Below are 15,153 nucleotides of genomic sequence, written 5' to 3'. Positions count from 1 at the left end.
CAGTTTCACAGTTATCAATGAATGGAACGGCATAATGTAACGAACATTTCAAGTAACACGCTTTGCGAGAATTCTTACTGATAACTACATATTACGTACTGCAGACCATCTATCAGTAACGTTTTTTAATAATGTTTTGAACGCAACTAAGCTCTTCGAAGACTTCAACCCGAAGCTACACCCGAAGTAGAAAATACAACCATGAGGTAGTCATCAATGTTTTAGAACAATCTACAAGAGTTGATATTGATTAAAGCACGTTTTTTCGTTAAAATAAATACTAAAACATTTCAAACAAGTGAAATGTAATTCGTGCAAAATATTCTGAATCAACACAATAATAGAAAATTGCGTATGTGTTAAACACGTGTGTTATATAGTAACTGTATTTTCTATGTTATACGCAACTGGTCGACAGGTGAAGGCTTTCATAATTTCCACCATGCATTCCCGTGGGACTATCGTACTTCTGAATTTGGGACATATTTTAATTTAAATGGTTTTTTGATCGACGTGAAGCAACAAAAAAAAATTGTAAAGAATCGTTGTATGCGAGTCGGTGACAGTTCACACAAAGTATATCGCACAGAGGGTGGTCAACGGGCAGTAAAAACGCTGTTCAATATCTGGAAACATCTATTAAATCCAACATATAATTCAATCTACTCTCCAAAACCAAAAATAATTATCGATTAAAAGTAAAGACCTGAAAATTGATCCTTGAAAGGATGAAATAAAGAAGACAATTTAAGAATACTTTCACATCATGATTTATTTTAATGATTCAATTAATGAATGGCATTCTTTTTAAATAACAGTTCTTTTGGTTTATTTCATAGAAAAACTCTTTTGACAGATCTTAATTGCATAATTTTATCAATATATTTAAGAGGCGAATATTTTATTGCACATCTCATTGTTTTTCTTATTCAAATAATGTGTGATTCCAGCAATATTGTATTTGAATTTTTTGATCGATTTCACATGGTGTTTAATCTCGGGTATGATTTGATTTTTCACCATTTCGTATCTGCAATTAAATAACATAAATAGTTAATTCCCCATACTTTATTAAAACACAAGCTTTCATAAGCCGTATTCACCTGAACACGTCATCCGGTTGACTAAGTTGCATGCACAAAACATTCTCCGACGAAAAGTCAACATCGCTGTTCAGATTAAGTTTTGGCTCTTTTTCCAAATTGAAATTCAAATCGAGTGTCACAAAACCGGCGTTCACTAGAATTTTACCAGCAATATAAAGACCGACACTGAAAACAAAAACAATATTTTGAATAAACTCTTTGCTTCTAAAAGAGATCCATTTGAAAATCCATACTTTTTGTCAACTTGAATTTGAGCATTGCGTCCCCATAGACTTAGTTGTATGGCTCCATTCAAGTCAATTGACAATGCACTCTCTATATCAATGTGAACCGTGGCTCCGTTTTGTATTTGTAGTGTTTCATGATGATCGTGAAGGAGTGTGTTTGCGAGATAGGCAGGTGTTGGTTCCGATGCTGTGCCACTCCATACGTGTCCCATGAGTTCTCCTTGTCCACTGAAAAATTGCAACGGTCGCAAATATGAACCTTGAACAGTGATTTCCATGCCAGCATTTGCGGGCTCTTCGGGAACTTCTTCATTGTCCTCATTTGTGTCTGTGTTACTGCTCACAAATGATGTCAATCCACCGGAATATAATCCCAACTGCAAAAAAAGAGTAATTTTCGGAAAAAATCCAGTAATTTTTGAAACCGAGTTGATTTCATTGCAAAGTTCCTACCGTAAAATAGCTGTAGCTTTCTTTTGGTGAATCAATAGTCAAGTCAACGGTGCCTCGTTTTAAAATTCCGCCAAAGATCTCCTGAATACTGGTCAAAGTGCCATTGAATGGTGATCGCACCGAATACTTTCTGGACAATGCCGTTGTCATACCTTTTTGTGCGATGATATGATAATTGTTCAATTCACTGTCGCTCTTAATAATTCGCTGCACTTGTTCATTCAATTCTTGATTTTCCGAACTGAACATTTGAACCATTTCCAAAAGGTATTTTTTCACTTCGAATGCACGATCTTTGGCTTTTAAATGTGCCAACAATTTTTTCAGTTGTGGTTCAGAAAATTTCGAATTCAACACAATATCCAAAGCCAATGTTCGGACACTGGAATCAAAACGTTTTTCAACCTGATAGAAGATCTCCTCGAATTGTCGAATGTGATTTTCATTCCAAACTGAAGCCGGAAAACTACGTAAAGCTTTCATTGCTGCCACTGAAATTGATCGATCTGTATCGTTTACATACTCGAACAGTTGATCAATGAATCCAATGGACTGCAAATTGTTGATACCGTTCAAGTACTGGACATAGCATGGTATATCAGTGCAGGTTACTATCGACTCATTAAAATAATTCTGAACTTTAGCCACAACATCACTGGAATAGCTTTCATTTGATTGTGCCGCATATCGTCTGGCCATCGAACCGAGAGTATGAATAGCTGTGATTTTAACTTTCTCGCCAATTGATTTATCGTTGACTAATTTTAACAAATCCAGAATTATCTCTGAATTGGGTCGAGAACCAATGGCCAATGCTTGTAGATATCGTTCAACATTGTCAAATTCCATCTCATCCTGAAAGTCAACTACCTCCTTAACGGAATCATGAGCTGCAACAGTGCCAGATGCGCCTAAGATATCCAAAATTTGCGGCTGAAAATGGACGGTAATTAGAAATAGTCTTCAAAGTTTGGAATATCGCAAAATACCTTGATTTTATTCAGTTTCTTCGACTGAAGCAATTCAACGATTTCTTCTTTCTTTGCAACGCGCGCAATTGGCAAAATGTTGAGGAATGCTTTTGCCGACTGAACGGTTCCAATATTTGAGGTAGCCAAATCGTCTACATGCTCTTTGATCGCTTTTTTAATATTTGAATTGAGTGGCACTTCAAGATGTTGTCGACTCGTTTCGAGCGTCTCACCCTTGTAATTGTTCAATTGTGACAAAAATTCTTTGGGCGTTTTGGTATCGGCTTTGCTAGTTTTGGTTAAATGACCATCGGTGCGTAGTACAACCCTTGAATCAACGCTGCCACCGATTTCACGATTTGCCTCCAATGCAATTTGGAAATAGTCTCTGCTCTCAATTTTCTCAATCGAACCGTCGGGGAAGAATTGATAGTCGGTGCTGCGATGGTTTTGAACACTTGCTTTCAATGGCTCCTCGGGGCGAATGATGTGCTGTGCTTTTGTTTCACTCACACAATTTTGTTTCATGCGACGTATTGCAGTTGGAGATGTATCTCTGTAAGTGACTTCACACTGTCCAGAGCCACGATTCTCTGTGTATGAACCTTCTGACGTCTTATAATGGAAAAGACTTACAATCGATTTCTTTAAATTTACCAGCGCTAAATTCTCTTTTGAATTGTAATAGATAGTGCTGACATTTCCCGCACTCCAAACGGCATAAAAATCATTGTTTTTATAGCCATCGAGAGGTGATTTGTGATACTTGAACTCCGTTTGAGAATCGGATCCATGAGGTCGAACGTGCAATTCAGGCGATTCCAATGTAAATTTTAGCAATTTTACATCGTCGTCGGCAGTCAAAATATTGGCCACATTTACAGTTCCAACCAAGCGATAAGCAACCGGTCGGCCATTCTTAAAATCTTTTATGAATACATCGTTGGAGAACTGATATGAGTATTGGTCGCCTTCCGGAAATACAGCTGTTTCAACTTCAGCTAGAGAAAATAAAAAATTAAAATTAGCCAAATTCATTTTTATCACAACACTCTCGAGATTGTTTATTTAAATATCACATTTCTGATACGCTTGACTTTTTGTTGTTGTACAAATTTGATCGAAATATTATAAAATTGAAGAATAAGAAACAGAATTTTTTTTTCAACATTATCACTTGTATTTACTTAAGATCTCTGTTCAATGCAAAACATTTGCCATTCATGTGTGAAGAAAGTGAATTTTGAAATCTTTGTTCAGTTTGCTGAGTGTAATCAGTCGTAGAGGACATTGTGTCAACATCGATTGTTGTTAGATGTGATTTTACTGCATTTTTTTCCGTAGTTGATTTATTGAATCGGTGACAGAAGTGGTCGATGTGAAGAAAATTAGTTACAACATTTTTATATCAGAATGTGAAACTCATCAAAACTATCACAATTAACATTAAAAAAACGTTGGAACTAAAGATTTTCTGAAAGAAAAAAGTTCTCTTGTTTCGTTCGGTATTTTGTGTTAACTATAATTTTTGAGAAGAAAATACTAAAATAAGCATTGTTGGCAATTTATTAAGTGGTCTCAGCGAAAAAAATTGAAACTTTTTCAAAAGTGAACAAATATGGAAACTCATGTTAATATAATCTTATTTGACTTTTGATTGGGGTTATCACAGAAAAATCTCAATGTTGAACGTAAGTATAAGTGGGCACATAATTTTACTCGTATTATAGTCACAGTCACATCAAACTTCGTTCTTTTGATGATGTGTCTTTTGTATATTCGTATTTACGACTTCGAAGTTTGCACTTGATTTCACGTTCACTGAACTCATTGATCGCCCGTTTTGTCAAAATTCGATAGATTCATGCAAAATGTATTTTATGAATAAATTATTCATTTTTCTCATGTCCAATTCATAGTTGAATGCGGTTGAATGTGCCTAAATAAACTCACCCAGAACTAAAACTACCAAAAAGATTAAACCACTAAATGTGTGTAACATTTTGAAGTTAAAATCCATATTGTTAAATTAAATGATTTGAATATTTGTTGATTTTAGCGAGTATTTTATCATATTATCAATGGTATTTGTACAAGATTTGTTTGAAAATCGAAAAAAATCACAGTGCGATGAGAAGACAGTACACGAATGAATGAAATAGCAGACTGCCCTATGAGAATTCTTTATAAAATCACTTGAGCCAACGGAGCTCAAATTGCGTTTTATACATCATTCTATTCTTTATCGGTTTAAAACGAAGCGGACGAAGTTAATAACAACAAATACAAACTAACAACAACAAACACGTCACATTTGTATTTCAATCTCTTCGTTACATGGTTTCGTCTCGTTTGCACGTTTAATACGACTTTTGACGGATCCGTGCCGGCTTTGCATTCAATTGTACATATGTAAAAGAGACAAACGCATTCCATTTACGGTGCGATCATTGCACGCACTGCGCATTGAATCGGTTCGAAAGAGACGGCGTGAGTTAATTTGCCTGTGAAACTATTTAGAACACCATCGGTTTTATTCTATATATTACTTTGTTCGTAGCATGAGAGTATGTTCCAAAATCTTCGTGAATGATTTAAATTGAGTTACTTGGACTTTTTCTTTCTTGTTCTGCATGGCACCAATTTCATCATGTCATACATATCAATCAATGGACTGTAAGGTGTATCGGAATTTATGAAAAAAAAGTCTTGGTTTTGCCTAGTTTTGTTTATCGAAATGATTGAAACGGTCGATGAAAATCGACCAATGAAAATGCGTGACTGAAACCGAGCCTACTTGAATATCGAATCGGACGGGAAAAACATTGTCACGTTGCTTTTGCTCATAATATATATGAATAATATCACAGAAAAGTGTGACTATGAATTCGACTTTGTACGTAACAAAACGCACACATAATCAACACTCACTTGACATTTTATTGTCGTAGAACAAAATTCATACATGCACACAAGCATCTAGTACTACAGTTTGACGTTCACGTACTCATTTCATATTTACACTGTTAAATAACGAAACATACGAACTGTCTGTATCACACCGAAAATCGCCTGATATTACTTCGATGTATTTGTGTTTTTTTTGTGCATGTGTATGTCAACACACCAATACATTGGACATCGTTCAAATCAATACCATCGAACCATGAAACTATACACGTTTAGTGTGCTTCAAGAGTCAAATAATTCAGTATAGAGCTGAAGTGAAATGTATAAAGTAGTAAACAGCGAAACTTCTTCGTCAAAAATCGTAAACAGATCAAGAGAGAGAGAAAAAAGAAAATAATAATCATATGAAAAAGAGAAGAAGAAAAAAAGTTGCGATTTTTTTTTGTCAATTTGGTGAATGTTTTTTTATATGTTCGTGTTGTTCTTAGAACATCATTTTCGAAATGTTAAAACTTGTAAACCGTGATACGCAATATAAATAAGAAAAGAAAAAATTAATACAGATTTACAAAAGGCAGAAGGAATCAGTTGATTTACGCGGCTCGAGACGAAATGTCATGAAAGTTTTTTTCTAATTCAATTTCGTTCGTTCTCCTGCTTTTGATTGCCCGTTTAAGTGTGTGGAGAATTAAAGTAATATCAAATGAATGTGTGTTTACGATAAATTTTGATAATTGGGTAAATCAATTTTATGACTATCATATAATCTTTTTTTTGTGGTTGAAAATCAATCAAATGTGTAAAATAAATGGAAACTATGTGCATTATTACGAAAAAAAAAACACTGTTCGTTCAACTTCGTTGGTGAAATTGCAAATTTTTTTTTTCCACAGAGTTAATTGTCATGATGAAATATCAGAAAAAAAAACGTAAATATTTTCCTCGAAAAAAATAATAAACGTGACAAAATCACATGAATCAGATGTTCTAATTTACCAAAAATGATAGATGTATCGGTTTTTATTTTGCCGTCTAATCTGTTTTTTTGCTGCTTGAGTCAAGTGAATTGTTTTTTTTTTGTTATGGTTACCTCGATGTGTCATTATCACAAAAGCATACTCGATGAAATAAACAAATCCGAAGCGCATATGAAATCCGAATGCGAAAATGATTGCATGAATTTCGAGCAGAGTGTGAGCGAGAGAGTGTGAGAGAGAAAGCGAATGTGTTTTTCTATTTTGACAAGATCCTGCATTTTTCTGCTCATCTACGAGTGAAGAACAAGCCAAATGTTTAAAAATAATTACCACAAAACAACGAAATCAGTCATAAATGAAAGTCGTCAACAATAAACAGACAACGAAAGAGACAATGCACGAAACGGCACACAAGAAAATCAAAACGAAAAACGCGAAGAGATGAGAAATATCAAGAAGAAAAGTAGATTTGTTGTTATTATATTATTATTATTCTTTTTTTTGTGCTATTGTCGTTCGGTTGTTGTTGTGTTGAGATTTCTTGTTTTCATGTGGTCTGTATGTAAATTTTTTTCGATTCAAAGAAGATGAACGAAACACAAAAAAAAAACATCAACAAAGAATCAGCTCATGACATATGATATATTCAAAAATGGCTTTTGATATGAACGCGCGATAGAGATTCAGATCGCTGCTGTGCATGAATCTCAATACATTTCGCCAAATGAAACTTGGCCGCTGATCTTGCAGCGAGTGGAAATTGAGTACACACCGTCGCGATGCGAGTGCGAAAAATCGACACAATATTGATAAAAAAATATGAATGAGATAGAGACCCACGACCCACCGCGTACCCGCAATCAACCGAAGACCGAACAAAGCGAAAACCGTTTGTGAACATTGTGTTTCGCTCTCGTTCTAACTCTTCACGCGGTGTATCTTGCCTCTTTCATTTGACTCTGTTTCTTTTTTCCGTCTTCTCTTGTCTTGTTGTTCAGAGTTTACATAAACGGTGTGTAGAGAAGAATTGCATGTGTGAAAATTGTTTATTACCGATTCCGATGTACACATAGTGTGTAGCAGAAAAGAACGATCGCACAATCGAGCGCGAATTATTCGCAATGGGTGTATGTATGGCAAGAGAGAGAGAGAGAGAGAGATACACTACATATGAGATAAGCCAAACGATCTGCGGATCACTTTATGTTATTTCATACATTTAACCGCACATCATATTGCTTGCTCCATCTTTCGAAGCAGAAGAGAAGAAAAAAAAAATCACATCAACATCACAAAAAAATATGAAAATATATCAGTGTTTATTAATTTTCGTGCTCTCTTTATTATAAAGTCGTTTGATTCGCGCATCGGAACCATTTTTTTTCGCTCTCTTCTCGCATCTTTATTCTTTGATTTGCTTGTACTATTTTCTTCTTGTACATTTGTAGCTGATTGTGGGCCATACCGTTTTTTTATTTAAGTTCTTGTCATTTTCACACGTACATAGGCACACAACAACAACAACAACACCACATCGACAATATATGTAATATGAAAATAGTTAGTATAAATAATATATGGAAATAAAGAGGCAGCCAAGACGAGCAGTGAGAGTGTGCGATACGCGCACACGCAATAATAACTATATTGTGGATGGGCTAAACGCAATTCAAAGCGATGTGTGTACACTGTACACGTCTTGTACTGTGTGTATTACATTGGGGGCTTCGATTCCACATACATTTTTCTTCTACTTCTTCTTCTTCTTTGTCTATCCTTCTCGATGCTTTCCGTTCATCGGTGTGTAGCCTCATATATACATATACCATTATGTATATATACATTTAGTTTGGTTGTTTTTGCGCGTTCGCAGTTTGTGTGTAAATACGAAATTTTTTGCAAGAGAACAAGCCTGTCCCAGTCGTACAGCAAACATAAAAATTCACCAGCGCACCGACTACAGTGTACATTCTGTACACACAGCCAAGCGAAACTCCGCTGTGCTCTGCTCTTCTCAAGTACGACTTTTTTTTGCTTCTTATTTATTTGATGAACAAAATCGCAATCAAACATCGAATGTGCTCTCATAAGTTTCCGCGCACACATTGGAAGTGGTAGTGAACCTTTATACTTCTCCGACCAAAGAAATTCTTTTCAGATTTCGCGTGACTTTTGTTTTCACGTTCGCAAACTTACAAACGTTCATTCATTCAATCGTTCATTCAGGAACAACCAAAAAGAGAAAGAGAAAAAAAAGTGTTATACTCGTGGTGTCTATTCACATTTAAATATATGAATACAAATTTTTTTGATGTTGTTCAACTTGAATTCAAGAGAATCCCGTACATACATTGACGATGAGTAAGTAGAAAAAGCCCAATGATTTGGCGGAAAAAAATATGACGAACAATTTTTTTTTAATGACTACAGCATTAAGTATGATTTGAACAAAAAAGAGAAAAAGAAAAAAAAACGCGAGAGGTGCATTTAATTTATGTGGTGAAAAAAAAAAGATGAAATAGCGCGAACATTTATGGTTGACAAAAATAAGAACATGAATTTAATAGTACTGAATAAGCAAAGATATGACAGCAATTTACACTCAACGCTGTTTACAATTTGCTGTTTATAACATTTTTTTCATTGTGCGCTACTTTCGGTCCCGTTGCTACGAAAGAATTTCGTTGTGTGTGCACATCGTGATTTTTGCCCAATTTTAACGCATTTATTTATTTTTTTTTATTGCTTTTGTTAACATTTTCATGGTAGTTGTTGGTTTTTCCGTTTTCTCGCCATTTATCGCGGATAATCAGATGGTTTCGGTTGTGATTGTGAATGTGTATTTATGCCTTTTGTGAATGTGTAGGCTCTATTTAAGGCCAAAAATGAAGACAGTTCAAGCACTTTACGTATAATTCAGAATTTACGTCATTTTATGTAATGGTACCAGAGACCTTTGGCTCCGATACAAAAAACCTAGGATATTATCTCATGAATTGAGCCACACCATCTTTGTCGAATCGGTCGGAATGAAAGCGAAAAATGAACCACTGTTCTTGAATCGTCGTCAATTGGAATTACGACAGAAACCGCAAATGGCTTGTCAATTAAGATGTGGCAATGTGAACGAAAACAAAAAATAAAAATGCAGGAAAAAAAAATACTTGTAAAAATTTTCTGCAGTTCGCTGAACTGAGACCAAGAGACACGCGACATAAAAGGTTCTCACAGCGTGCATCGAATACATGTAAATTTAATTTACATAAATAATTTATGGTAACCATTAGCAAGGCTTAATTGGCATTTGGCTATAAAAACGGAAATGAACGGACAAACGACAAAAAAGCTATACACGCTCACACCCAATCCAGCAACGGCCAAACAACCACTCAAAAATAGATCGAACAGTTCGAATCGTTTCAATTAATATTGATTGATGCTGTTAATTAGGGTGTATGTCATGTCATCGGCATTAATTTTCACACCACCACTTCTCCAACTAGCCTGAACGTTCGTACGTGCTGTGCCTATGATCTCATTTTCCAAACTGTACAAGCCAAACACAAAAAAACGGCCCACTGTTTGTGCATTCAATGTGTGTTTCGAATATATTTTTTTTCAAGTGCCTTCTTCAAAAGCCGCTTAATGCCATTCTCCGTATATCAAATAAATTTATTGGATTTTTGAATATGATGATGGAACAACAACAAATCCGTATTCTGTGTATATATATTTTTTTTGTGTAAATAAAAACTTGTAAATTATTTGACTCCCCTGTGTCGACGTGCCGAGAGTGTTTCGAGCCAAAAACAAAAGCCAACGAGATGAAAAAAAGATTCCATTCTTTTTTTTCGTTTGTGGAATATTTATTTTTTTTTTCTTCAAGAATAACATACAGAGATTCAGTGGAAATTCCAATGAGTGCAAATCCATAAAAGTCTTGCACATCGTATATTGAAAATTCTTTGCTTATTTTATCGTATACGCATATCGATTTTCTTTGTCGCCCCGCGCGCACCATATCCGCTAACTCTCGTTGCTTCAATAAATGTTTTCATTTTTCCGACAGTGACGACGACGACGTTTTTTTTTTGTTAAAGAATTTTCCGCTTTTATTTTGTGCGTCTCTGCTGTGTGTCGTTTTGGGCAAACAGTCGTACGCTATCCCATTTATATCTGTATTGTTACACATAACAGTGCGCGCCTACACGCTAATATATGATTATGCGTTTTGCTGTCAGTTTTGCCTTGTTTTTCATATGATTTGTCGCTTTTGCTACTTTGTTGTTTTTCTCGAACAAGTCGCATGAAAATTGCGATTCGGTTAAAGAACCGATTCGCACATTCAAGTATGTGTACAGTATACGCAATGTCTCAATTTGATTAGCATCTGAAATTATTGTGTGTACGTACGTGAGCGCTAATGCACATTTGAATATTAGACGTCATGCTGTCTTGATGTTCGCCAAATAGATATAGTTTGATCGAAGCTCATTGCCAAATTACTGTTTGTTTTTTTGATTTTAACACGAAAAATTACTTAATACAAAACACTGTTAATATGGAAGTGGAATTATTTGATAAGCTCATCCATAAATAAAGGGAAAAAAACACCAGCAAACGCACATAATATCTGCTGTTATCGTCGTTGTGTTTACGAGACGCGAACGCGCACTAGATCGTTATTGACATGAAATTGTAGTTGTATACATGAAAATGTGTACATTATTATGCCGATGTGTGCATTCTTGCACCTGACTCGCAATTTTTCATCGTTTTATTTCAAATTACATCGTCTGAAGCGCACACTACACGCAATTTCAATCAATTTACGAACGATGAATTATGGTTCAAGCGCACTGAACACACATTGAATGATTGTTGTGCCGCTGGTGGAAACGAAAGAATGTCTTAAAATGCATTATTATTTTGATCGAAACTATGTTCACTGTGTTATGTGTATACGTATTTAGATTGGCGTTTTTACCGTATCAACTATCGAGTGCTGGCAAATTAATTAATTAACAATAAAATTATGAAAGAGTTAAAATGTGATGTGGTTGTGAGTGGAAAAGCAACATGAACTACAATCATATTGAATTTAACTTGTTGTTTCGCTCAAATTGCGATCGAATCGCAATAGACGGTCGAAACTCTTGAAAACTCGGCGCCAGCGAACTGAAATTATATATATTTTTTTCGCTGTTGTTATTATTATTTAAATGATGATGAGATTCCTTTTAACTTTATTACGCGCACAAGAAAATTATCTGCTATGAGCTCATTTCGTTTACAAATATTTATTTTCATAAAATTCTATCGACCTTTTTTCATTTCGGTCGTTGCATAAATGATATTGTTTTCTGCTTTGCTTACATTGATAGCAAATTTTTCTGTGAGTATGTGTATATACCGTGCGCCATATTTCCTCAATTTTATTTTCAATCTAAGAATATAACATTTTAATCACATTGAATACAATAATCAAGCAGCTCCACTGACAGTGGTTTATGATTGCTCAAACTGTACTACACCAATAAAAATGTTGAAGAAAAAAAAACACACACTCTGTTCGAGTAGTTATCAATATATTTCGCTTCTATATGTACTTGAAACGAAAAGGAATCAAAACAATTAACCGACATCACATGTGAAATATTGCTTATTTAATAAACAGTACAGTAAAAATGTTATTAAAAAAACGACGAATGCAAGAAAATGTCTATTTTTATCAATCTACTCGTTCAAGAGTCTGCTAGACAGACACAAATGAAAGAAAAACGTCCGTTCAAAGCTGTGGTTGTGATAAGGAACACAATTCATCGTTTTCGCGTCATCATTTTATTGACACACACATACAAATCATAGTTTATTTGAAGTCTTGAATTCGATGCGTGAAACCAGAATCGGTTTGTTAAAGGTGCCCAGTTGGTTTTCATCACAAGCGTTCATTTTCAAACGTGAATGAAATAAACCAGAATGTTGCGAAGATTGATGAAGACGGTCAAAATGATTTGTGGAACGAGAAAGGCGTGAAAAAAAACACACACATTTTAATAATAGCTCAATATTAAGGTTATTATCCAATCACTGCAATTTTGGATGTTAATGCTTTAATGACATTCGTTTGATCCTTTTTGTGCCCCACGGTTCATCAACTCAAACGAGATATTTTGCTCTCAATATATATATTTTTTATTATTATGAATTCAGTGTGATGTTGGTGAGGCCGCTGCCAAAAAAGCCTTTGAAAGAATTTCGCTAATAAATCTTATATAGCGTTTGCATCCTTGACGTAAATGCGGCTACTTTCGGAACATTTTGAGGCATAAATACAGAGGCCGCAATGTGTGTAAAATAATGTAAAGAATAAAGCGGCAACGATTTGTTGATTGTGCACGGCACATGACTCGGAAAATTGTGCTTGCTACTGGTTTATTCTGTTGTATTCATAACACCGAGGAGAAAAAAAAACTGAACCGAAAAAGTGTATTCACTTCATGTGAAGCGAAAATATTTCGTTTTTTCTAAATATAAATTTTCTGATACACTTGTTGGCTTCATGTCTTCCCTTTCGTTTCATTTTTACACAAAAACACAGTGTACGACTGCTGTGGCTGCCCCAGTAATATTCCGTGTAAGCTTATTGCTCATCAACGATTTTCCTCGTCGTTGATTCATTCGCTCGCTCTCTCTCGGTGTTTCTCCTTCACTTTGTTCGATATTTCCTGTTGACCGTAGTTGTGTGTTTATTTAAATTTAAAACGAAAAATTGCGAAAAGAAAAATAATAAATTTGATTTGCCTCATTCCTTTGGTCGTTTGAAGCGGCTAAGGAAAAACCGATGGCTAGTTGAAATGGCTCTTTCATCGTTTGTTATGTGTATATTTTATTGGCAAGATAATTCCAATTTTAAAATAAACTGAACGTGAAAAAAGGCACAACACGAAAAAATACATTATTCGGCATTCATTTTTTTGGTATGGCTAATGGCAAATTATCTGCTGAAATTATGCACACATCGAGTGATACGAACATTCTGTAATATTTTGTTGTTTTCATTGGGTTTTTTTTCTTTTCTTTTTCGCTCGATGTATGTTCGTGACACGAGTGTGTTTTCTGGCTCTCTCAATATTGGTTTCAGTCGTTTTTTTTCTTCTGTGTTTCTTTGAGTCGGTGTTTTCTTCGTTCATAATAATGCAATTGTGATGTGAAGGTCATGTGATGCTTTTACAATCAGTCCAAATCATTCAAAACTATTTCACTTTTATTTTACGGTTTAAAATTCTATATCATCTATTGTTCATTCGCTCACATACAATCGCAGCGTGACGTTGAACACAACGAATGGAAATAATACGTGAGAAAAATGATCTAAACATAAATCGTTATAATAATATCAATCAATCGATTGTGTCTCATTAAAATCGATGTGCCGTTTCGAGTATTTTGTTTGCTAAAAAAGAAACTTGAAACGACACTTATGCAGGTGCTCGCAATCGTCTAATTATTTAAATTTTTTTAATATCGTTCTCTATCTGCAGTTCAGTTGTATATTGAATGAACAACGAAGTTCAAGCATACAACAATTGTAGTGTGGTCGACAGTATTGAAGTTTTTTAATGACAAATAAATCGTCCGTAAATATTGGACGCGATTAAGTGTGACAGCATTAAATTGTACTTGTAATTTCCCTATATATAGATGTGGGCGTCTCTTGTTGCAAGCAACCAGGATGAAGTTGAATGTGCGTCATAATGCATTCCACTGAATCTCAGTCACATCAGGAAATTGAAAGTAAATTGATAAATCACTTATTGTCTCGAGCCTTGCATTAGCTAATTGAAATGAACGCTATATAGCTGCACATTTATGCAAATGAAAAAAAAAAAATAATAGAAAATCGCAGCGTTTATATAATAATTGTAAAATCCTGAAACCGAACAAACCAACCGTAGGCCAAAAGCTTTAAACCATGATAACCATGGATGAACCTCTATGAATGAACAAGTCAAACAATTTAAGTTTAATGAAACGAATGAACATATGATTATGATTGTGAATATTTTTCTCTATGTCACACAAATGCTGATTAGGATAAATGTGAATTTGATTTTTTGTGGTTGCCAAATGAGAAATAATGTGTATGCCGTCGTTTTAATTCTGTTGTATTTGGATAATCGGTGCTGATTTGATTAGTGTCATCTATTTGGGTGTGTGTGTGTGTTTTTGTATGTGTGGATTATTATTTCATTTATTATTCACCATCGTCATCGTCGCACATATGAGCACGTATGCTCCTTCACTCTGCACATCGGTTATCTTACGCGGTTTGGTCAGATATCAGGTCAATAATAAAAAGTTTTGCGAATAATATTTATATCATTTTCTGAAACCGCAATGCGTTTCATTTGTGTGTATGTGTTTGCTTCGAGAGTACGCTCACGTTCGCCGTTCGATTAACTTTGTTTATTTGCTTCTTCGTAAATTAAATGTATTTATATTAATT

At 34.8% G+C, this 15,153-nt stretch overlaps 1 protein-coding gene across 1 annotated transcript; it reads right to left on the bottom strand.

Moving 5' to 3' along the window:
• Positions 1–859: 859 nt before the first annotated feature.
• LOC116344518 (microsomal triglyceride transfer protein large subunit) lies at positions 860–4,979 on the bottom strand. The gene is made up of 6 exons (XM_031773108.1): positions 4,711–4,979; positions 2,776–3,758; positions 1,787–2,719; positions 1,340–1,710; positions 1,104–1,271; positions 860–1,030 (listed from the first exon to the last, which is right to left on the bottom strand). The coding sequence occupies exons 1-6, from the start codon at positions 4,775–4,777 to the stop codon at positions 886–888; spliced, it is 2,667 nt and encodes an 888-aa protein (XP_031628968.1). The 5' UTR covers positions 4,778–4,979; the 3' UTR covers positions 860–885.
• Positions 4,980–15,153: the final 10,174 nt, after the last annotated feature.

This window comes from Contarinia nasturtii, unplaced genomic scaffold (genome assembly GCF_009176525.2).
Source record: "Contarinia nasturtii isolate CC-2019 unplaced genomic scaffold, AAFC_CNas_1.1 Cnas_scaffold_1037, whole genome shotgun sequence".
Lineage (NCBI taxonomy): Eukaryota > Metazoa > Arthropoda > Insecta > Diptera > Cecidomyiidae > Contarinia > Contarinia nasturtii.
Note: the sequence above shows the minus strand (reverse complement) of the source record. Positions and strands in the feature narration are given on the sequence as shown.

What these genes read in the sequence shown, in the direction of transcription:
- LOC116344518 (XM_031773108.1), bottom strand. Translation starts at nt 4,777, where the DNA reads ATGGATTTTAACTTCAAAATGTTACACACATTTAGTGGTTTAATCTTT. An exon ending in AGAAACTGAATAAAATCAAG is followed by an intron (nt 2,720 to 2,775) that starts GTATTTTGCGAT and finishes GTCCATTTTCAG; the next exon opens with CCGCAAATTTTGGATATCTT. An exon ending in AAAGCTACAGCTATTTTACG is followed by an intron (nt 1,711 to 1,786) that starts GTAGGAACTTTG and finishes CTTTTTTTGCAG; the next exon opens with TTGGGATTATATTCCGGTGG.